This window comes from Tribolium castaneum, chromosome 2 (genome assembly GCF_031307605.1).
Source record: "Tribolium castaneum strain GA2 chromosome 2, icTriCast1.1, whole genome shotgun sequence".
NCBI classification, from domain to species: domain Eukaryota; kingdom Metazoa; phylum Arthropoda; class Insecta; order Coleoptera; family Tenebrionidae; genus Tribolium; species Tribolium castaneum.
In genome coordinates, this window is record NC_087395.1 from 25,538,722 (window position 1) to 25,559,575 (window position 20,854).

Below are 20,854 nucleotides of genomic sequence, written 5' to 3' on the forward strand. Positions count from 1 at the left end.
CGTGACGTCACGCGCCGAATTTTTACTTTCGGGGACGATTTTCGCAAAAATTACAACACGGATTTGAATTTTACGCGAGCTAAGTAAGTTTGTGATTTTTCCCAGTCGTTTGGGGCGAAAATCGGGTTTAAGTTTGGCCAGTTGCGCGAAACGGGCGGGCTTCGAATCGGCCATTCGCACCTTCGAAGGGAACGCCATTGTGGTCTCTAACGACTCGCTGAAGTAGCAGAAGTAATCCGTTCTTTTCGTCCTCATCTGTGTTTATTGGAGTTTTTTACCACGCAGGTAATTACATTTTGAGCCAATCTTGCGATTCCAGGTGTTATTTTCGCGCGATGGTCCCCATTTCCAGAGAAAAATATTCGCAAAGTCGGTAACTCAATTCCAAAATCCTGTGTAACATCCTCATAGCGCCATTTCCCACAAAAATTAAAACTTTGCGAAACGTGCTTCGGTAAGATCGTTGTGTTCGCCCAAAATCAGCGGTGATTTGCCCCCAGACATGGCCCAGGAGCAGGAAATGCCGACCTTCAAGTGCGTCCTAGTCGGAGACGGGGGCACTGGCAAGACCACCTTCGTCAAGCGGCACTTGACGGGCGAGTTCGAGAAGAAGTACGTCGCGACGCTCGGCGTGGAGGTGCACCCGCTGGTGTTCCACACCAACCGGGGGGCCATCAGGTTCAACGTGTGGGACACGGCCGGCCAGGAGAAGTTTGGGGGGCTGCGCGACGGCTACTACATCCAGGGGCAGTGCGCCATCATCATGTTCGACGTCACGTCGCGAGTCACCTACAAAAACGTCCCCAACTGGCACAGAGACCTGGTGCGGGTGTGCGAGAACATCCCCATTGTGCTGTGCGGCAACAAAGTCGACATCAAAGACCGCAAGGTCAAGGCGAAAAGTATTGTGTTCCACAGGAAGAAGAACCTTCAGGTGATTATTATTAAAAAGTGAGATTACGTCATTTAATTTGTTGTTTTTGCAGTACTACGATATCTCCGCCAAATCGAATTACAACTTCGAAAAGCCGTTCCTGTGGTTGGCGCGCAAACTAATCGGTGATCCTAATCTAGAGTTTGTGGCGATGCCCGCACTGGTGCCCCCAGAAGTCACAATGGACCCCCATTGGCAGCAACAAATCGAAAAAGATCTCAAGGAGGCTCAAGAAACCGCGCTTCCCGAGGATGATGAAGAACTTTAATTTCCGCATTTACTTTATATTTAATTTTATATTATTTAACTAGTGTGCTAAGTTATTGTCTCGGGGCCCAGTTGATGTTTAAATTGAGATGGAGCTCGCATGTGTAAATCTTGAAAATTAGACAAGATATTTTTTTAACAGTCCTTCATTATTAATTGTAAGCCTCCCTGTTACTTTAAGAAATAAATGAATTTTCACAAAAAACGCTCGATTTAATACAACTCACCAAAAGTCGCCGGAAAGGATCCATTTTTGCAAGTGACACCAATATTTTTACTATATGCAAATATTTGCGTCAAGTCACTAAATTATGTTTGCAACATAAAATAACCCATTTTTTGAAATATAGGTAATGTCGGTTTCGAATTGCAAGGGACCTGAAATACGTAGGATTTTTTTTTTTGAGCAATTTGTAACGGATTTATGTCGAGACTTTTAATCGCACATTAAAAACAGTCAACAAATACAATGATAAAAACCGGTCTCTGTTTTTTGTATTTCACCAATTATAATAAAAATTTTTGCATAGATCAGGTAAAATAAAGCGAGATGTTTCAAATGACTGGATTATTACCGGTTTTTGAATCTATAGTATACAACCAGCAATACACAGAGAACTTTAGAACAAAAGTACTTGCGTTAATAAAATTGTTTTCAAGAAAAAGAAATTGGGATTTGGTCAGGGAACGTCAAAAACCATCAGCTTTTGATAATTTTTATTAATTACACGGTAAAAACATCTTCATAGTACACTATTTTCATTAACATAAAGTACAAGGTAATAACTTAAAAGCTACTTGTTTATTTCTGTGCCTGCCTCTTCTCTCTGGCTTTCTTCCCTTCCAACAACTGTATTCTTTCATTTTCTTTTAGAGCGGGCAAGACTTTTGTTACAACCCCAGTACCAAGAGTCTGGCTACCGTCCCTCAAAGTAAACCTTTGTCCTTGTTCTAGTACCATCGGTCTTAATAATTTCAAAATCAACCTAAAGAAAAAATTTAATTAAACTTGTAAAAAAAATAATGATAAGATGTACTTGGAGTCCTCTCCTGGCATCACCATTTCTTTATCGGGCACAATGACCTGAATTGCGCAATCCCAAGTCCTACAAAACATCTGTAATTGGATGTAAGAAGTGAAGGGCTTAGTCCTGCCACCCTCGTCCTTGCTCAAGATATAGACTTGAGACTCAATGTGGTCGTAACTTTTCACAGTGCCGGGCTTGGCCATTACCATACCTACAATTTTTAATTAAAAAAACTAAAATGCAGTTACAAATTAATTAAAAAGCCGTCTTGTTTCGTTAAAAATTGTAAGAAACAATTGAAACAAACGTCAAACATTTGCTCATCAATTATTTCTATTTTTCTGGCAAGGAAACCACACTGGTGTGCTAAAACGGCACACACCAGCTCAAGATCTTGCCTTAATTTATTAAAAAACAATTTTGGAAAATTTGGTTTTAATAGAAAATATAATTATAGTCAATTACCTCTCTTAATATCATCCCTTTTGACTCCCCTAACCAAAGCCCCCACTTGATCCCCGGCTTGCGCCTCCTCCAAAATCTGGTGAAACATCTCCACCCCCGTCACTGTACTCTTCAAAACCTTGTTGTACCCCACAAATTCGCAATCATTCCCTTTTTTCACAACCCCTCGTTCCAGACGCCCCGTCACAACAGTCCCCCGTCCAGGAATAGAATAGACATGTTCAACGGGCAGCAAAAACGGCTTATCCAACTCCCGTGTCGGAGTGGGAATGTAATTATCAACTTCTTTCAAAAGTTTAAGAACCGCCTCGGACCCAATCTCGGGATTTTTCCCTTCAAGGGCACACAGAGCCGACCCAGCAACAATGGGCACATTATCCCCGTCAAAGCCCATCTGGGTCATCAATTCCCGAATCTCCATCTCCACCAACTCGACCATCTCCTTATCAGCCGCGTCCACTTTATTGATAAACACGACCAAGTGGTCCACCCCTATTTGCTTGGCCAGGAGCAAGTGTTCCCTAGTTTGGGGCATGACCCCATCGGTGGCCGCCACCACGAGAATGCCCCCGTCCATCTGCGCAGCCCCCGTGATCATATTTTTAATATAATCGGCATGCCCGGGGCAGTCCGTATGCCCGTAATGCCTGTTCTCAGTCTGATACTCAATATGAGCCACATTTATCGTAATGCCTCGGGCCTTCTCCTCGGGGGCATTGTCAATATCCTGGTACTTTTTCGCTTCAGCGAGCTTTTGGTCGGCTAGGACTTTAGTTATAGCCGCAGTCAGAGTGGTTTTGCCGTGGTCCACGTGCCCTATCGTGCCCACATTACAGTGGGGCTTCGACCGGTCGAAAACTTTTTTCTCAGCGGCGTAAAACCGACTCTGGGTCAAGCTCGGGATAACGCATTGGATCACGCGCGCTTGGTGCGTCAAATCATTCGAAAGAAACTGTTTAATCGCACGATTTAACACTGGAAAAAACGAACATAACCTCACTTTTTCCGGCGTTTTTTCTTACCTGGGAGCGAGCGTGCGACGATAAAAGCGGTCATTTTTACCGAAAGTTCGATAAAACGACAATTGTGAGCACAAAAACTGCGTTTTTATACGTAATTAGGCGAGTTTTAGCCGCATGGGCATTATTCAACACACGGGCACTAAAATGGCGGATTTGGGGACAAAAAATAGTCACTAAAAACCGGCGCCTGGTTTGAATTTTTGGGTCAGTAGTTTTTCCGGCCCAGTAAATGCGTTCAATCAAGCATACAATTCGCTTAATTCGATATAACACGATTTTAATAATTAATTCAGTAGTGGAGCACGACAGGTGCAAAAAGTGGTCTATTATTTTGATAAGTGGCAGAAAACACCGTTTGCGAGTTTAATTCAATGAGCAAGTTTCTCCAATTGCGACGAAAGTTAGGATTTTCACTATAAGGTACAAGAGATGATCCAGATTTGGATGAAAACTGATTTAATCACCAGAGAGCGTAAAATTTTAACAAAACAAGAAAATAATTTATTTGTTTGTTTTTTTTCCTTTCTTATGTTTTATTTTTTTTGTTCTTATATTCTTATGTTTTTCGATTCTTGGTCCATGCTTTATTAAACTAATTTTTCCCCTTGTTTTGGTAGTTCGTTATTTTTTATTTTGATTCTTAATTCTAGATTCTTATCAACATATTTGAAGCTAAATCCTTAAATAAATCAGTGCGAAGCAGATAAAAAAGCAAAAACAGATTTGTTTCTAATAATAAATCTCGTTTCTTTTTCTCATATTCCGCGACCAGAAATTACGAGCCCCATCAAAATTATGAAGTCATTAGTGTCACACGCCACTCATTGATGGTGTATATAAACCCGAAATTACCGTTGTGTGCTTCCCCCGACACTTCCACTTTAATTACAATTATTATTTTATGACAAATGAGCCCATTTTAATGGTCTTCAACAATAACTGTACGATTGCCATAAATCAGGATAAACATCCACGTTGCATAATTTCGCCATAAAACTATTTCTCGGTGGCCATAAAAAATCAATTACGAGCGATATGATCAAGAATCCTCAAAATTCCGCTTTTGATGAAAACGCGTTTTCTTGGCGCGTTTTTCTCGTTTTGCGAAACAGTTATGAATGTCGGGCTTTAAAAAGTTATTGCTCGTAATTTGGGAAATTCGAGTTTTGCGGCCGATACCCATCAAAGCGATAATAACTATAACAATGCGTAATGATCATGTCTTCTCACAATTACAGGAGCACAATAGCAGCAGCATCTCGAGGACTCTTCCCCGGCATTAGCCGACATTATCTTCTAATTTTATTCTTTTTGCATCGGACTGTGGCTATATCATTTGCCATTCTCATGATAAATCGTCTGAAAATTCGGTTTAACATGCATGAATCGCCTGCATGTGTTTAACACTTTACGAGGAAATATGTGTGAACAGTCCGTTAGAGTTGGAAATAATAAACAGGTATGAATGTGGTCGGTGACACTTAAAAAAGCGAATGATGAAGAAGCCACCATCAAACGAAGGAACTTGTTGTAGCCATAAACTCGTGTCGTAATTAAAGCACGAGGATGGAATCATTAACCCTTGCAATTAACTTGTGACGGGAGGAACCCCTGCAAGCTATAAATAGCAGGCAACCCTCAAAGGGTTGACGGCAACACCGGTTTAACGATCGCAATGACAGCCAATTTTCACGATTTATTCGATTCCAATTACGGGCTTTAAACCAAAAATCTACTTTTTTGGGTCTTTTTCGAGTGTAAATCAGATAAAAAGAACAAACTAGAAACAGAAAAACAACAAAAACTGAAAACAAATTAATAATACAAAATAAAAGTTTGAAAAAGACATTTTTCAAAAACCTGAAAGATCCTGAAAAAAAATTAAAACAGCGTAAACAAATTTAAATAATAAGGAACGATAGAATAAGTTTAGTAACATAGCAATGATAAAAATTGAACAAAAGGGAAATAAGAAATTCAAAACTCAGAAGCTAAAAACACAGACAGAATTTAAAAAAATGACAATAAAACTTGATATAATTAAAAAAATAACGCTGGCAGAAAAAAAGCTTATTTATTTCAAAGAAAAAAGTAAAGAAAAAGTCAGCTTAAAACTTAAAATAAAAAATAAAAAGTAAAAGTAAAGGTGTTTGATGATAGAGCAACAAATACCTATAGGTAATTTAAAAACTCTCGAAGACGATAGAATTGATAGAGAAACGAGAAAAACATTAAAATTTAAAAATAGAAAAGTGAAAAATTTAATGAGATTAATAAAGAACAAGAGAGAAAACAAAATAATTGAGATTACCAGGAAATAAAGTTGAACAAAAAGAAAACATAATACAATACAAGGTACCACAATTACTCAAAAGAAAAAAATATTCCCTTAACTATTAAAAATTAGAAAAAATAAATAAAAAAATATACAAGAACTAGAAATAAAGCAACAAAAAATATCAAAATAAAATTATTGTGTCAAGAAAATTAGAGCTCAAAACAAAGTCAAATTTTAAAGACAAATGAACGACAACTAAAACAAAACAAAAGTACAAAAATTATTTAGCAAAAAATCAACGTAAAGAGAAAAACAGTTCTAAATACGGTCTAGATAAAAAAATAAAAAAAGCAAAACTCATTAATTAATTCAAAAAGTTGTCCAGTCAAAAGTATGTTTTACTTTTTTTCAAAATTTGAAAGCGTATTTCCAATATTTTCATTAAATTGATATTAAATTAAGCTCTGCTTTTTAACGAATATTTGATTAATTTATGATTTCGTGTGATTTTTAAGTGAATTCTCCTTATCAGCAACATCTTTTAGATGTTTTAAACAAATAAGTAAGAAAAAGAACAAGAGAACAGAATAAATAATATAAAAATGAATAAAAAAAATTAGCAAAAGGGCGACTTTATTAACAAAAATAAGAGATCAGAAAAAATTAAAAAAAATAAAAAGTAAAAAAATTATTAAAAGACTTAGATGAAAGCTAAGAAAAAATGGACAAAAAGAACAAAATGCGAAAATAAGACAACAGTAGAGAATCTTGTAAGTTTAAAATCTTTGACGAACTTACATTGCGTCCAGAATTCTGAGCCTTAAAAAAGATTTTTTTTCCAAGCCAAATAATAAAAATTAAAAAAAAAAGGAAAAGCAAACTGAAGATAATACAAATTATTAAAAAATTGAAAGAGGTTTTAAAAAGAAATAGACGAAGGAGAACAAACAGAAAAAATAGACCATATTTAAGTTCAAAAAGTTTGACATTTTCTGTCAAAAATCATTTAAAAAAACATTTTCGTATATTTTTTTAAAATTTTCTAGAAAAAAAATTACTTAATCCCAACTTTTGAGATGAATATTTGTTTGTTTTTGTGAAGATAATGTGCTAAGACGTGACAATTTACCTAAAGCTTCTTATCACCAACATTCTTAATATTTTTTCGACAAATATTTGCTCGCATCTTCCTCACCATTCCCGAGCAATGAAATGTAATCACCCCGCTTTACAACATTTATTGAATGTAACCCGTTTGTCGGTCGAATTTTCGATTTCATCGAGTGTTGCATCCAAGTCCATTAAAAATAATGGCATGTCATTGCTTGCAACCGCAAGAAAAGAAAAACTTGGGCTTGCATCCTCGTCACGTAAATAAAGCATGGCTTTGGCACCGTCGAAATCAAATCAGTATCGATCTGTTTCGAATTCAATTGTACCGAAAAGTGGAGTCGAGACGTCCAATAAGGATGAAGAACATCCTGACTACAATAGAGGGAAAACACTGTGGGGTCCTGCCTGCCTGCTGTAACGTCTTCTTCTGCACCATTCATCGCGCGCGCTTCTCCAGTTCAACACCAACCGAAGAACTAGCACCTGCTGCTCTGCAGGAGTAATTCGAGTGCCGTGTGCGGGCTTTATTTCAGTGCCCGAAATGGACCGCTGCAGGCTCATTTTCAGCCTCTTTCTCATGGTAAGCGCAATCATTTTGGGGCGGTTTTTGGGTGGCGCGGCCCCGATCAATACTGATTCGATTTTCCGAATGATCGGAGCCGTTTCACACTTGACGAGTCGTTTTTATTGGGTCACAGCGAACAGTTAGCGCATTGTTGGCGTCAGAACGGTACAAAATTCGGTGCAATGATATTTTCAGACACCTGTAACTCCGCTATTTAAACGGAACGCACTCGACTTGCTCACCTAAAAACGGGTCTAATGTGCCTTTTGATTATTTCCAATTAGCGTTGGTGCGTTCAGCGGTATTTTGCACACCCACGTGAACGTGGTTTGTTTGCTCGACAGATTACTGCAATCTTTTCATTGGCGCAAATTGGATTTTTCGGCAGACGGGAATCGAACGCTATTGTTCTAAATTCAATTTGGAGTTTTAAATGGCAAGGCGCGAAATTGCTGGATGTGTAATTAGGCGGTTTGGAGGAAAACATTAATTAGAATGGATAAGGAGGTACTTACATGTCGGACCGAATCAATACAAGCTTCGATAAATACGATTTAATTACGACGGGAATTAAGGTTTTAACGTGTAATTGCCACCGGTTGTTGTAATAAAAATGACAAATTAGATAAAAAATTAACCAATTAAAATTTTAAATTGTTTAAGCGGATAGTTTGTTCAAACAAATTACAACCTGTCCGCGTGTTTTATTTTAATATTAATTTGGTAAACATGGTAATAAATACAAAAAATTATACGAATATTTTATTTGCTAATTAGAATTATTTTGTTATGTTAGTAAATAAACGTAAAATGATTTCCTATTAAAGAAAAAAATAAAAAATGAGTGAACAATAAGACAAGTTTAAATATAGAAATAATTGAAAAAAAATATAAAAATAGAAATTTAGATAACGAATAGACGAACTAAATACATTTAAAAAATAAAACTGATTTCAGAAATAAAGAGAATAAAGCCCTGGAAGAAAACAGTAGGAAAAGTGTTTTACAATAAACAATTAAAAAACAGTAATAGACAGAGATTTAAATAGTATATCAAAAAAATAAAACAGATGAAAAAAATAACAAAAATTAGCTCAACAGAAGTGACAACAAAATTTTAAACTGGATAAAGTTTACAGAAACCAAAAAAAGTCAATTCGAAATTTAAGTAACGAATAAACAACAAAAAAACAAAAATTAGGTAAAAGAAAAATGACTAAAAAAAATTTCGATCTGAAAATCTATGAATTTTAAAAAAGTTAGCTTAGAAATATAGTATATATCTCGATAAAATACTCGTAAAATTCAACACCTGACTAAGCAAAAAGTAGAGTTTACAAAGTTACAAAAATGTTATCATATAAAAATATATAAATCGGAACTAAAAAACATAAAATAACCGCCTAATTCAGACTCGAAAAAAATGTAGACAGTCCAAAAAAAGATACTGAAAAAAAAAATACTTTAAACCCTGAGAAGTTCTCGAAGAAATAGAATTTCAGTGAAAAGACAAAAGATGAAAAAACAGACAAAGATAAAGCAAAGTCCGCCCAAAAAAATAAGAAAAAATGTTTTAAAACAACCGTAGCAAATAAGATCACATTTTCGACCAAAACAGGAAAAAAAAATGATTTTTGGTCTAAAAACGTGTTTAAATCCTCACAACTTACAAAAATAATGTCATCAAAAATCTTAGAAATTCGCGGTTATTTAACTTGAAACATCGATCAAAAAATCTGAAAAATTTAGATAAAACTGAGTATTAAACAATGAATAAAATAGAGAAGAGCAAATAAATAGATGCTTGAAAAAAATTTAAAAAATGACGTTAAAAAACAAAAATAACTTTGACTATACATATTTTGCCCGAAAAAAAGCGAAACTAATGTCAAATGCTGGATTAAATAAAAAAGTCCATTAATATTTAAACCAAAATGAAGAGACTTTTGAAAACTAGGTATAAAAATATGGTTTCTTTAAAAAAATAATTTAACTCGTTTGAGCACTTTGTGGCCGATTAATTTTTCCAATTTCGAGTTCATTAATTCCCCACGTCGTGTCTAAACGGCAATAAATAACGTCGGTAAGCAGTGAGCCTGCGATAATCTCGGAATTTTTCAATTAGCCAATTATTTATTTGCTAATTCCTCCAATCGCCACAAATCTAATTCCCAATTAAAAACGTGTGTTTGTCTAAAATTCCACGTGGATTTCTCGCATTCCTTGTGGTTGTTTCGTCTGGGACATAATTGAGTAGTGCACCAAATCGAGTGAACTCGAGTCAACTAACGGTTAACTCGTTTACTAAATAAACGAAGGACAAGAAGACCCCTTCCTGCAGCTTTTGCGGCATTCTGTGTAATTTTCGCTTTAATTAAACGCTTGTAATAACATTAATTCAGTGGACGTACCAATAAAACACCGAGAAATGCCCGAGACGTATTGTTGGGAGGCGGTCACTGACGTCTGACCCTCGACAGAAGCAAACCAAGGTGATAATGCAGCCGATTGATCGGAAAAATCACTCGAAATTTGTACTCCGGAGACGAATAAATCATTATCAAGTATTGATTTTAACTTTTGCTTTTCGTTTTAAGTTTCACTGCGGTTTTGCTTTCGACGGAGGTCGAGGTTCGCGCGAGCTCTGTCGCTAATTGCTTTTTGGATTTTCGCAGAGACACTGAAAAAGTGAGGTAAACAACCTCGGAGTGTCAACCGTTTTCATGGTTTCATCTTGATGACACACAAGAAAAAATTCCGAAACGTTGAAATTTGCAAGTCAAAAAATGCTCTTAATTTAATTGCCTTGTTACGTTTCTAAGTCATCAAAATCCATTAAAAACAAACAATAGAATGAGGCATTTTTTTATTTAAAACAGACTTCTTCAGTTGCTTAATTTGCCTTGAATTCGCGGTGACCTCTCGCACTGCCTACTCACCTATGTTACTATTCTAAAGTCCCATATACTTGGTGACCCAAATTTACAGAGCAAAATCGGTTCAGTTTTCTCCGAGAGACAACGCAAATTTTAATTAAATTAGCCATAACTGACCATAAAGTCAAGGGCCAAAAAACCGTTAATAAAAAAATTAGAAAAAAAAATGTAAACTTGAGAAAAAAAGTGAAATTGATTAAAATCTTGTAACAGAAAAATGGAAAAAAACAGCTGAATAAAACGTTACAAAAACCGAAAACAGAAAAAAATTTAAATCAAAAAGATTCAGCTCAGATCACAGAAAAATATTCGAAGCCAGAAAAAAACTATAACAAAAATTAAAAGCCTACAATTCAAGAAAACTAATTAATAAAATTTGTTAAAAAAAACAATTTTTAACAAAATATTTCAAAAAAACAGCTCCCAGAAAGAAAGAAATGAAAGCAAAGAAACGTCAGATAAAACCAATGGAAAAAAATAAAAAACCGAAACTACAAAAAGTTATAAAGGTAAAAATATCATGGTATTCTTAATAATACACTTCTAAAAAAGTCCCAAAATCTATGAAAAAGAAAATTAAATCTTAACAAAAGATTAAGATTAAAAAACTATATTAAAAGAAGCCTAATACTAAAAAAAATAAAGCAGTCAAGAGAAATTCAAGAAAACAAAGTGGTAATTTTGCTTAAAGTAGTTAGAGTTAAAGAAAGAAAATAAATCTTTGAGAAACAAATAAGAGAAAGAAAGAAAATAAGAAAATAAAACGTTAGAATGTATAAAACAAAGAGTATTTATTAGTTAAGGTCAGATGAAAAAAACAAATTTTACCTAAAAATAAAATTTCTAAAAATTAAATTAGAAGAAAAATAGCATAAACCAAAAAAAATACAACAAAACAATCATAAAAAATGAAGAAGTAAGTAGTATTTTTGATAAATAATAATAAGAATTAGATTTGTAGTAATTATAAATAATGAGCTTATTAAAAAACTCCGAGATTATCAAACCTTCATTGGTTACCGCCGTTATTTATTGCGACTTATAATCGACGATAGGATTTAATGAACTTGAAATTGGAATAAATAACTGTCTGAACGACTCCCCAGTTTAATAAATAAAATTGTCCCAGTACGTTATAAAAATGAGTCGCTGGTGAAATTGTAGTAAAATTAGCCATAAGTGGTGATGCATAATGCATAAATAAATTCTTGTCGAGTTTGTCATCTCCGCATTTATCTCTGGAGGTTTGCTTCCTCGCCTTAATTAATTGATTTCACTTGATTACCTGCGCATACATTATCTCGTCCATCATCCATCATTCATTAGATCGATAATCACCACGCACCAATAACTTCCAGATGTACAGTTCCTGCTCGGGCCACGTCCTCGGTGACGAATGCAACAGCGATTGGGAATGCAAAGAGCACATTTCCGGATCGATATGTCACCGAGGGAGGTGTCTTTGTCAGCCCTTCTTCGCCAGACTCAACCAAACGGCCTGCGTCCAATGTAATCACAGCCAAAATTTTTGGAGGAAAAAAATTAAAAAATAAATTTTCAGCAACTTTGCTTGGATATGACTGCGTGGTCCCTGAACAGTGCTCCCTCAAGGTCGCCAATAGCAGTTGCTTGGACGGGACGTGCCGTTGCGTCGACGGATTCCTGCAGTTCCGGAAGCACACTTGTCTAGGACGTGAGTCACTTTTTAAGCATTTTTACAGGACGTCCCAGAAATTTCGAAAAAAATTAAAATAGAAAAGTATCTAAAAATCTCGTCTTATGAAAAGCCAAAAACAGTGAAGGGTTTCCATAAATTTACCTATTTTACCAAAAAAAAATTTACTTCTCTGGGTCCTTTTTTAAGATCTGACGTTTCTATTTTTGTTATTATTTTTTGTATTCTTCATCAAAATTAGCCAAAACCGTCGAAATATGTCAAAATAATATTATTTTTGTATTTTTCGAGCCCTAAAAAAACGTCAAAATCCAGTTTTTTTGAAAATTTTTTGTTACAACTGATTCTATTGATTAATTAATTTTCATTTCACTTTTTAATGTATCTCAATTTTCAAAAACAAAATTATTTTGAAAAATTTCTCAAAAAGCAGATAGAAAAGCACTAAATATAATGAATTCCAATTCCAAAAAAATTCCACCAAAGTTCCTGAAAACTCCAACATTCCAACTCCAATTACTTAAAATACAAATAATTCCAGTTATTTAAGTAATTTAATTATTTATTAATTTAAGTAATTTCAAAATAATATCAGATAATTCTAAAAAAACAGTAATACATAATTCATGTAATTTCAAAAAAAATCACTAAAATTCAAATAATATTCTATAGTAATTCCAAAATAATTACAATATATAATTATGAGAAATTCAACGTTATTTCCATTCTAAGTAACCTTTGGTCTCAGTAATTCTATAGTAGTTTCAGAAAATTTTTGGTAATTCATTAATAATTCCAGTAATTTCGAGTCATTTCAAATTGCAGAGATAATTTTTATAACTTGAAAAAATTTCTAACATCGCTTAATTTACAAAAATTTATATAAGTTGAACTAATTCCAGATACTGTATAAAAAATTGTTAAAATTTTGTGAAAAATGATGCAACTTTTCCATTTTTCGAATTATTAGGAAAAAAAGTGTTTTCCCATTTTTTTTAAAGGAAAATGCAATTATTCAGAATAAGAAAACCGAATTAAATCAAAAAAATTACCTTTTCGTTTTCGAGCTATTACAAAATTTTCGCGAGCAATTCTTTTGCAAAATTTCGATAGAAATAAATAAAAAAAATGCTGAATTAGGTTCACATCAAATTCACATCTTTGAGTCAGACAGTAGATTAATCTCCAAAATTTCGTGAAAAAATGCAAAAAAAAATATTGAAAAGGATTAAAAATGGTGTAGATTTTGTATTTTTCGAGCACTTGAACACGCATTTGAAGTAAAAACTCAATTTGTTTCGCGAGATTTTGTTAAAAAAAGAAAGCAAAATCATTAAATTAGGTCAAAAATGACATTTTTTGTCAAGCCAGAAAGATACATAATTATTCTTAAAATGCAAAAAAATGCAAATTTTTGTAATGTTTAATTCGTAAAATGAACAAAAAACACAAATATATCTAATAAAATTTAAAACACTTCAAATAATCATTTTAATCTAAAAAATTCGAAAAATCTTGACCTGATGATTATTTTCAATAAAATCGACCAACTTTGGCTTCAAATAATCTGAAACTTAGAAACTCCAAATCACAAATCAAGTTTGTGAAAAAAAACTGAAAAATCAGAAAAAATCTTGGTAAAAACTCAATCAAATTGAAAAAACTCGGAAAAATCGGAAAGAAAAACCTGAAAATCCCTCAAAATCAATCTTTGAAACGTGAAAAAATCGCCTAATAAATCAGGTTTGAAAATCCTTGTTTTCAAAACGCTTGTTGGAAGCCAGTTCCCAGCGGCTAACGGTACCTCGACAATGCGATTTTACACAATTTTCCCGGTGCTATTTTACCAGGAATCGCTCGTTTGACTTAATATTCGCAGTTTGACCATTGAATTTCAATTAAGTCGAACTGTACTCGAACCGGTATGCGAACAATGTGACAAAATTCCGAAAAAAAAAATTATTGCCAAGCGGCGCTCCTCCAGTTATGATGTGCAGATAACTATGTAATTTATGATGGGTAAATAATCGGTTGAGCGCTGCAGTAAACCACTGCCGAGGAGTTCAATATGGAGCTGCATCTAATTACAATAATAAGCCAACGGAAAAGCTTTTCAATTAAATGAAATACAACCAATTGAAGAATCGCTGTACAGTTCACCGGAAGAATAAGCGTTTATTGTTTGGCCCTCTAACACTCTGTTTGTTGTAGTGTCCAGGTCGTTGACTGATTGGTTCCGATTTTTCTTTAATTAATATTCAGACGAACGCTTTTTTACATTTTTACTAGCCATTGTGTAATTTGTTCTCTCTGGCTAACTGCGCTCAACAATTAGCAGCACTCTATTATTAAAAGAATACAAAAGAATTCCTTGTGTCAACTGCGCTTATTATTTACTTGACATTTTTACGAGTTACCACATTATTTTTCTAAAAATCAAATTGTTAGTTTACCCAATTATGAAGAAAAAAACTGTAAATTACGTAGCTCGAGATCGCAGATAATAAATAATGGAGCTGCACTTTAATTAGGAAAAATAGCTATTAGAAAATTTCAACGAATTGCAACGAGGCGGTGGCCGCAAGGCTCCGCTTTGGGGCCCATCCTTTCAAAGATGCGTGAGAAGACAACAACCTCGCCGAAGGCAGTCACGGTCTATCCAGAACGTTCTTTGATCGCAGTTTCACTTACATAATTGCACACAATTAACCGAATTATTAACGTAATTAAAATTGGTTAAAGTTGCTTTTTGACAATCCGTAGTTTGAATGGGGATAACGGTGGATTTAATTCCAGAGCGCGTAATCGAATTTGTTCCGATTTGCATCGACTACAATTAGGTGTAATTCGAGGCAAAGGAATGAGATGCAAAATGAGGAATTCTGCGCAATTAGGGCGTAATTAAAGGTAATTTGAGTGTGGGGCACTTAAGACTTGTGTGCTCGTTAAAATATAATTTTGTTTTTGTGTGTGAGGGGAAAAACAGGAATAAATCAATCTGTTAAGAGGAGATTTCTTAATTCCCGATCTGTGATTATTGTAATTTTCTCGTTGGCGTTTTGCACATTCTAAAAAATAATTGTGTCAGACTACAAAGTTGACTTAGATGTTTCTCACATTCAATTTTATTCGTAAAATTGAATAAACTGGCTAAATAGAGTATGAAAAAAAATTTTTCCTTCCATTTTTCTGAAGGTAAGTGTGTCCTGACCATTAAAATTTTAAGCAAAAAATCAAGATTTTATTTTTTTTTAAAGTTGGTATAATACGTAAAATGAGCCGTAGAATTCAATGGAACAAACCGCATTGCTCTACGACTTTTAGTTTTTTTTTATGAATTTTTTTGTTGGATAAAATTTTCCACTATGACAAATGGCTACCCTAAATTTAGGCAAAAAATTTTAAATTTTTAATTCTTGTGAAAAATTGATATAATATGTAAAATGAGCCGTAGAATTCAATAGAACAAACCGCAATGCTCTACGACTTTTAGTTTTTTTTTATGAATTTTTTTAGTGAAAAACTTTGATCGTCTCTATAGCCGGAACCGTTGCCCGGAGCGACTCCGGGTTTAATCGAAAAAATAGAGAAAATTAAGCGCTATCAGATGGTTTTTTGTTTGTTGCTCTAAGTCTTACAGTTTCCGAGAAAAGCGCAAATAAAGGTTTCCATTTTCACTTTTTTTCAATTTTCAACCGCCAATTACGGCGAAATTATTAGAGTTATCGAGAAACGGAAAAATCGAGGACAACCGGAATAAAAAACTCTACAAAATGGCATAGGACTCAAGGCGATATCTCGCAAAAAATTTTTCAATTTTCAATCGCCGATTACGGCCAAACTAAAAGAGCTAGGAGAAAACTCTTGTTTCCATCGTAAAGAGCACATCAAAATCTATAAGATGGGATCAGTTTTATTTGATTCTGAGACACTTTTAAAATTGACGATTTTGTAGGGGGGGGGGTGTTAACTTTTTTTTAATTTTTTTTATTTTCCCAATTACGACTAAACTATTTGAAAAAGTGGAACTGTTTTAATCTTCGCCTATGCAAAATGATCCGGGGAATCGATTGGCATCGAAAAAATTGCCAAATTCCCAATAGTTTTTTAGTTATGAATTTTTTAAAATATTACCAATTTTTGCATTTATCTGCAATTTTCTCGAAAACTATTAGTCGGAAAACAATGATCTTTTTTGGAGAAGATAGATAATTTAAAGAGCTTTCAAACGATAATACACTTTGTAGGGTTATCTCTGATAGTTCCGGTGTTATTGCTCGATAATTGTTCCGGGTACCCGAAAACGGCCAAAATCTCGACAAAAAATGAAAATATCAAATATCAAAATATCGAACAAATGGACTTTTTTTGGACTTTTAACAACTCTAGTGGGTTGTTAAGACATCTAAAAGCCCATAAAATTTTGCTAAAGTGAGTTTAAAAAATTTCACTTTTTTTTCACTTTTATGAAGGAATTTGCCTTGACCATTAAAATTTAACCAAAAAAAATTCTAAATTTTCAATCTCGTGGAAAGCTGATATATTATAAATAAACCTTAATTAGGTAGGTATTTGTATTTATTAAAAAAAAATCTCCTAGCTGCCCGTCCCGGAAACGTCTGCTACAGCAACGCCCACTGCCGCCTCTGGACCGCCGACAGCCACTGCGACTTCCTCATCCCCAACTTATTCGGTCGCTGCCAATGCAACTCTCCCTTCCGCCAAGTTGGCGACTCCTGCGTCCGATCCGCATTCCAGACCAAACCTCCAACCACAACCACGACCGAATCCATCGATTTCAACCTCATCGGCAAAAACGAACCGCCAACAACCATCAAAACCACCACGAAGACCACCACCACGCCCAAACCAACAACAAGTAAACGCCTCCCAGAGGAAAAAATCACACTCACAACTAACACAATTTTCCACAGCCGTGCCGCCGGCCACCACCGGGATACGCACCCGCGTGGACGACGCCGCCGAAGCCGTCAGCTTGGGGCTTCCGTGCGTGACGGACCTCCAATGCCGCGCCGCCGACCCCTCCTCCAGGTGCCTGGACGGGGTGTGTGACTGCGCCGTGCGCAGCAACACCACGGGCTGCTCCGCCAGGACCCGGGGCTGCCCTCCCGGGACGTTCCAGTGTCGGAGCACCGGGACCTGCATCTCGTGGTTTTTTGTCTGTGACGGACGCAAAGACTGTCCGGACGGCTCCGACGAGATGTGTCGGGGGCCCCAGTGCCCCCAGGAGGCCTTCAAATGCAAGACCAAGTGCATATCGCGCGCCGGACGCTGTGATGGGGTTAAAGGTTACAATTTTTTTCTGTTTTAATAAAATTTTCAACAATTTTTTTTATCGATTAAAGACTGTCCGGACGGCGAAGACGAGGAGGATTGCCAGGCCACCAGGAAGCGACGCTGTCCTCCTCACACGTTCCAATGCGGCGATGGCAAGTGTCTCCCGGAGTACGAGTTTTGCAACGCTATAATTGGGTGTAGTGACGGCAGCGACGAACCGGCGCACATCTGCAGAGGACGGGCACGGAGACGGCTCTCGGAGTATTGTCCTCTGCGATGCGGAAACGGAAGGTGCAGGTCGAGTGCCATCGCATGTTCAGGGAGAGACGGCTGTGGAGATGGCACAGATGAGAGGAACTGTGCCGTTTGTAGTAAGTGCACCTGGGGGACGCCCGCAAGGGCAATGAGGGATTAGCATGCATTTATGGGGGCCCCAGGTCCTGATTAATGAGACGATACGATGGAAATGTCCGGTTTAATGCGAGTCTTACAGTCATTAAAGAGCAATTAAATGAAAGGAAGAAATGCTAATGGAATGAATAATTCCACACGTGTGGAAAATTTCTCTTGCGACCTTTTTAATTCTACAGGGTGTTAATTAATAATTTCGATTTTTTCAGGGTGTCCCATCGTGCAAGGGAGGAACTTATAGTTACAACACGTCCAGCAACACTCTCTGTAAAATGCCAAAAACTTTGTATATTATCTCAACCAGCGACTTGTAGTGTAGACTAGTGGTAGATTCTATCAGTTATAACAAAAGTATTATTTATGTAATTTAAGTTAACGCTCAAAATATATCTGTTAGAAATAAATATTTATTTACTTGTAACAGTTAAGTATAATAAAATTTTGACAAAACCAAAGTGTAATACAATTATGCTTTAATAAAGTGAAATTCCTCTACGAATGCGATTTTAATCGGAAATTACTAAACTATTGACCACATCATCGAATGACGCGGACCATGTAAGAATAATGCACTAAATCAGAAAACTCTTAAACATTACGTGCTTAACTCTAGACACAAAATGTTCGGTGTTTTTTTGCCAATTTTGTGTCTCCTGTTTTCCAAAACGTTGCAAGAAAGTGAGTGAATAAATTTTAACGCTGTCTTTTAATCCAGTTTTGTAGAATACATTTTAAACAACCAGAAATGTAAAATCCCAGATTTGGAAATTATGAACAAAGATGTTAGAGATATAATATTGCCAAAATCCTACGTCCCTTGCAACAAAACCGAACTTTTGACCCATGTGACCAAAAACGGAACCAAATTTGAGTTACACCTGAGACAGGATTTATTTCCTCAATACTCCACTCAAAACATTACGTGTTGTTATTCCTACGTAACGAGAAACGGATCAGTTGAACTCCCTGATGTTGGTATCAGGTACGGTAAGTTATTTTTCCCCACCCAAAAGTAAAACAAAATTTCAGTATTTCACCGTGTGTTTCTTTCCACGAAAAAATAGTTTTAGAGCAAAATATAGTGAAAGTCGTTTGTCGCGAAAATAATGAATCAGTGGTTTACGAAAACGTGCACGTCACTATCAAACCCCCAAAACCACTCAAAAACACGTCCCAACAATTCAGCGTTTTGCTTCTAATAATTGACAGTATTTCTCGCCTCAATTTCCACCGAACAATGCCAGAAACCGCAAATTTCCTCAAAAAAAGCAACTTTGTCGAAATGAAAGCCTACTCAAAAGTGGCAGATAACTCGTTCCCCAATTGCTTGGCCCTCCTGACTGGGTTTTCGCTAAACCAGTCGCACCCACACTGTGATGGCACCAAGGTGGGTGCACTAGACAAATGTCCCATTATTTGGAAGGACTTTCGCCAACATGGGTACACCACAGCCTACGCTGAAGACTCAATCGTTCCAACATTCAATATTAAGAAAAAAGGCTTCACGGACCCACCAACAGATTTCTACTTCAAACCCTACATGGAGGCCACCCAAACCCTCAAAACCCAGTTTCGACACTCTATACCTTCCTGCTCAGGCCCTGAAGGTGACAGTGAACGCATCCTGAACCTAGCCAAAGATTTTGCCATCACTTTTAAACACAATCCCAGTTTTGGCATTTTCTGGATGAACACTTTCAGTCATGACGATGTCAATGACCCTTTTGCCATGGACGTGAAAGTGAGGGATTTTTTCCGGGATTTGGACGAAGCTGGGATTTTGAAAGAAAGCTTCGTTTTTTTGTTAAGTGACCACGGGATTAGGTATGGGTCAATTTTGGAAACCAACAGCGGATGGCTGGAGGAACGAACGCCACTGGACATGATCTCAGTTCCGGCAAAATTCAAGCGGGAGTTTGGCCGCGAGTACGAGAATTTGAAACAAAACTCGGGGAAATTTACAAACCCTTATGATATGTTCATGACTTTACAACACATTTTAGCACTGGGGGGCGTCTGGCATAAAGTTAAGCCAAGTCAAGGGTGTCCCAACTGTGTTTCGCTTTTTGACCCAATTCCCGATAGGTCCTGCCAGGAGGCGGCCATTCCGTTTGAATGGTGTCCCTGTTTTGGGCGTTTTAAATCACTAAATAAGAAGATAGTTTCAAATGCGGTTAACTACACATTAGCAAAAGCTAAGGAAACGGTTTTCAAACTATGTAAAACTGACAAGTTTGCATTTTATTTGGTTTCAGTAAGTGTCTCGGAACCTGACCATGAAAAAAACAAGTTACTTTTCGTGGTTTTCTACCTTAAACGTAACACCGTTTTGGCAACAGTTAAATTCAAGGATGTTGTCTCGGAAAAGTCGCAGTTCTATTTCAGGTTTATGTTTTTCTACAAACTCTGTGAGAGTGTTGATTATGTATGATTAACTAAGATACAAATAAAATAAGAATTTTAAGTATATAATTGCGCTATTGTTTGTTGTGCTGGATTGTTTTTATTCAAAACGTACGCTCAAAATATATCTGTTAGAACGAATTTTATTTACTTGTAAATGTTTTAATCAATAAAGTCCAATTCTTCTAAAAATGCAGTTTTTATCAAACGTAATAATGACTCGGGCATCAAAATGTTCTGCGATTCACCTATTTTGGATTTAGAAATTTTAAGCAACGACGTTAAATTTTAACTCAAATGACCAAAAAGAGGCCCGATATTGAGTTACCTGTGAGAAAAAATTCTCAGTACTCCACTTAAAACACTAATTGGTGCTACTTCAATATTTGAGTATTTATTCCAAAAATATTTTTTTTTAACTCACAAAACTCAAAAATACTGAGACAATAAAATGTAATA

General features: G+C 35.8%; 4 protein-coding genes and 1 non-coding gene across 6 annotated transcripts in view; 3 read left to right on the plus strand and 2 right to left on the minus strand.

The window, feature by feature from the left end:
- Ran overlaps nucleotides 1-1,340 on the plus strand; it is a 93,849-nt gene extending 92,509 nt beyond the window's left edge. Inside the window, exons 1-3 of one of the 2 annotated variants that reach the window (XM_970800.4) lie at nucleotides 19-285; nucleotides 501-934; nucleotides 987-1,340. In XM_970800.4, coding sequence (XP_975893.1) covers nucleotides 503-934; nucleotides 987-1,202 — 648 coding nt within the window. In that variant the 5' untranslated portion in view covers nucleotides 19-285; nucleotides 501-502 and the 3' untranslated portion in view covers nucleotides 1,203-1,340. Of the gene's footprint in view, nucleotides 1-18; nucleotides 286-500; nucleotides 935-986 lie in introns of those variants that run through there. The other variant, XM_064355127.1, reaches the window with a different exon arrangement.
- A 563-nt stretch (nucleotides 1,341-1,903) lies between these two features.
- On the minus strand, nucleotides 1,904-3,878 carry mEFTu1 (mitochondrial translation elongation factor Tu 1). The gene is made up of 4 exons (XM_965246.4): nucleotides 3,717-3,878; nucleotides 2,695-3,669; nucleotides 2,239-2,440; nucleotides 1,904-2,187 (listed from the first exon to the last, which is right to left on the minus strand). The coding sequence occupies exons 1-4, from the start codon at nucleotides 3,748-3,750 to the stop codon at nucleotides 2,004-2,006; spliced, it is 1,395 nt and encodes a 464-aa protein (XP_970339.1). The 5' UTR covers nucleotides 3,751-3,878; the 3' UTR covers nucleotides 1,904-2,003.
- Nucleotides 2,555-2,654, minus strand: Mir3865 (microRNA mir-3865). The gene has a single exon (NR_038715.1). It is a non-coding gene; the product is annotated as a microRNA mir-3865 (primary transcript).
- A 3,603-nt stretch (nucleotides 3,879-7,481) lies between the features above and the next one.
- ImpE1 (Ecdysone-inducible gene E1) lies at nucleotides 7,482-18,487 on the plus strand. The gene is made up of 7 exons (XM_001809905.4): nucleotides 7,482-7,687; nucleotides 11,967-12,117; nucleotides 12,170-12,301; nucleotides 16,884-17,162; nucleotides 17,218-17,592; nucleotides 17,650-17,952; nucleotides 18,202-18,487. Exons 1-7 carry the CDS (start codon nucleotides 7,649-7,651, stop codon nucleotides 18,231-18,233), a joined length of 1,311 nt encoding a protein of 436 aa, XP_001809957.2. The 5' UTR covers nucleotides 7,482-7,648; the 3' UTR covers nucleotides 18,234-18,487.
- Nucleotides 18,488-18,537: 50 nt separating this feature from the next.
- LOC659038 (uncharacterized) lies at nucleotides 18,538-20,550 on the plus strand. The gene is made up of 3 exons (XM_008200134.3): nucleotides 18,538-18,670; nucleotides 18,716-18,974; nucleotides 19,022-20,550. The coding sequence occupies exons 1-3, from the start codon at nucleotides 18,613-18,615 to the stop codon at nucleotides 20,421-20,423; spliced, it is 1,719 nt and encodes a 572-aa protein (XP_008198356.1). The 5' UTR covers nucleotides 18,538-18,612; the 3' UTR covers nucleotides 20,424-20,550.
- The last annotated feature ends 304 nt before the right edge of the window (nucleotides 20,551-20,854 follow it).

What these genes read in the sequence shown, in the direction of transcription:
- mEFTu1 (XM_965246.4), bottom strand. Translation starts at nt 3,750, where the DNA reads ATGACCGCTTTTATCGTCGCACGCTCGCTCCCAG. An exon ending in CGTCGCACGCTCGCTCCCAG is followed by an intron (nt 3,670 to 3,716) that starts GTAAGAAAAAAC and finishes CGTTTTTTCCAG; the next exon opens with TGTTAAATCGTGCGATTAAA. An exon ending in AAGGGATGATATTAAGAGAG is followed by an intron (nt 2,441 to 2,694) that starts GTAATTGACTAT and finishes TAAAAATTGTAG; the next exon opens with GTATGGTAATGGCCAAGCCC.
- ImpE1 (XM_001809905.4), top strand. Translation starts at nt 7,649, where the DNA reads ATGGACCGCTGCAGGCTCATTTTCAGCCTCTTTCTCATG. An exon ending in CCAAACGGCCTGCGTCCAAT is followed by an intron (nt 12,118 to 12,169) that starts GTAATCACAGCC and finishes ATAAATTTTCAG; the next exon opens with CAACTTTGCTTGGATATGAC. An exon ending in ACGCTGTGATGGGGTTAAAG is followed by an intron (nt 17,593 to 17,649) that starts GTTACAATTTTT and finishes TATCGATTAAAG; the next exon opens with ACTGTCCGGACGGCGAAGAC.
- LOC659038 (XM_008200134.3), top strand. Translation starts at nt 18,613, where the DNA reads ATGTTCGGTGTTTTTTTGCCAATTTTGTGTCTCCTGTTTTCCAAAACG. An exon ending in TTCCAAAACGTTGCAAGAAA is followed by an intron (nt 18,671 to 18,715) that starts GTGAGTGAATAA and finishes CCAGTTTTGTAG; the next exon opens with AATACATTTTAAACAACCAG. An exon ending in CTCCCTGATGTTGGTATCAG is followed by an intron (nt 18,975 to 19,021) that starts GTACGGTAAGTT and finishes ACAAAATTTCAG; the next exon opens with TATTTCACCGTGTGTTTCTT.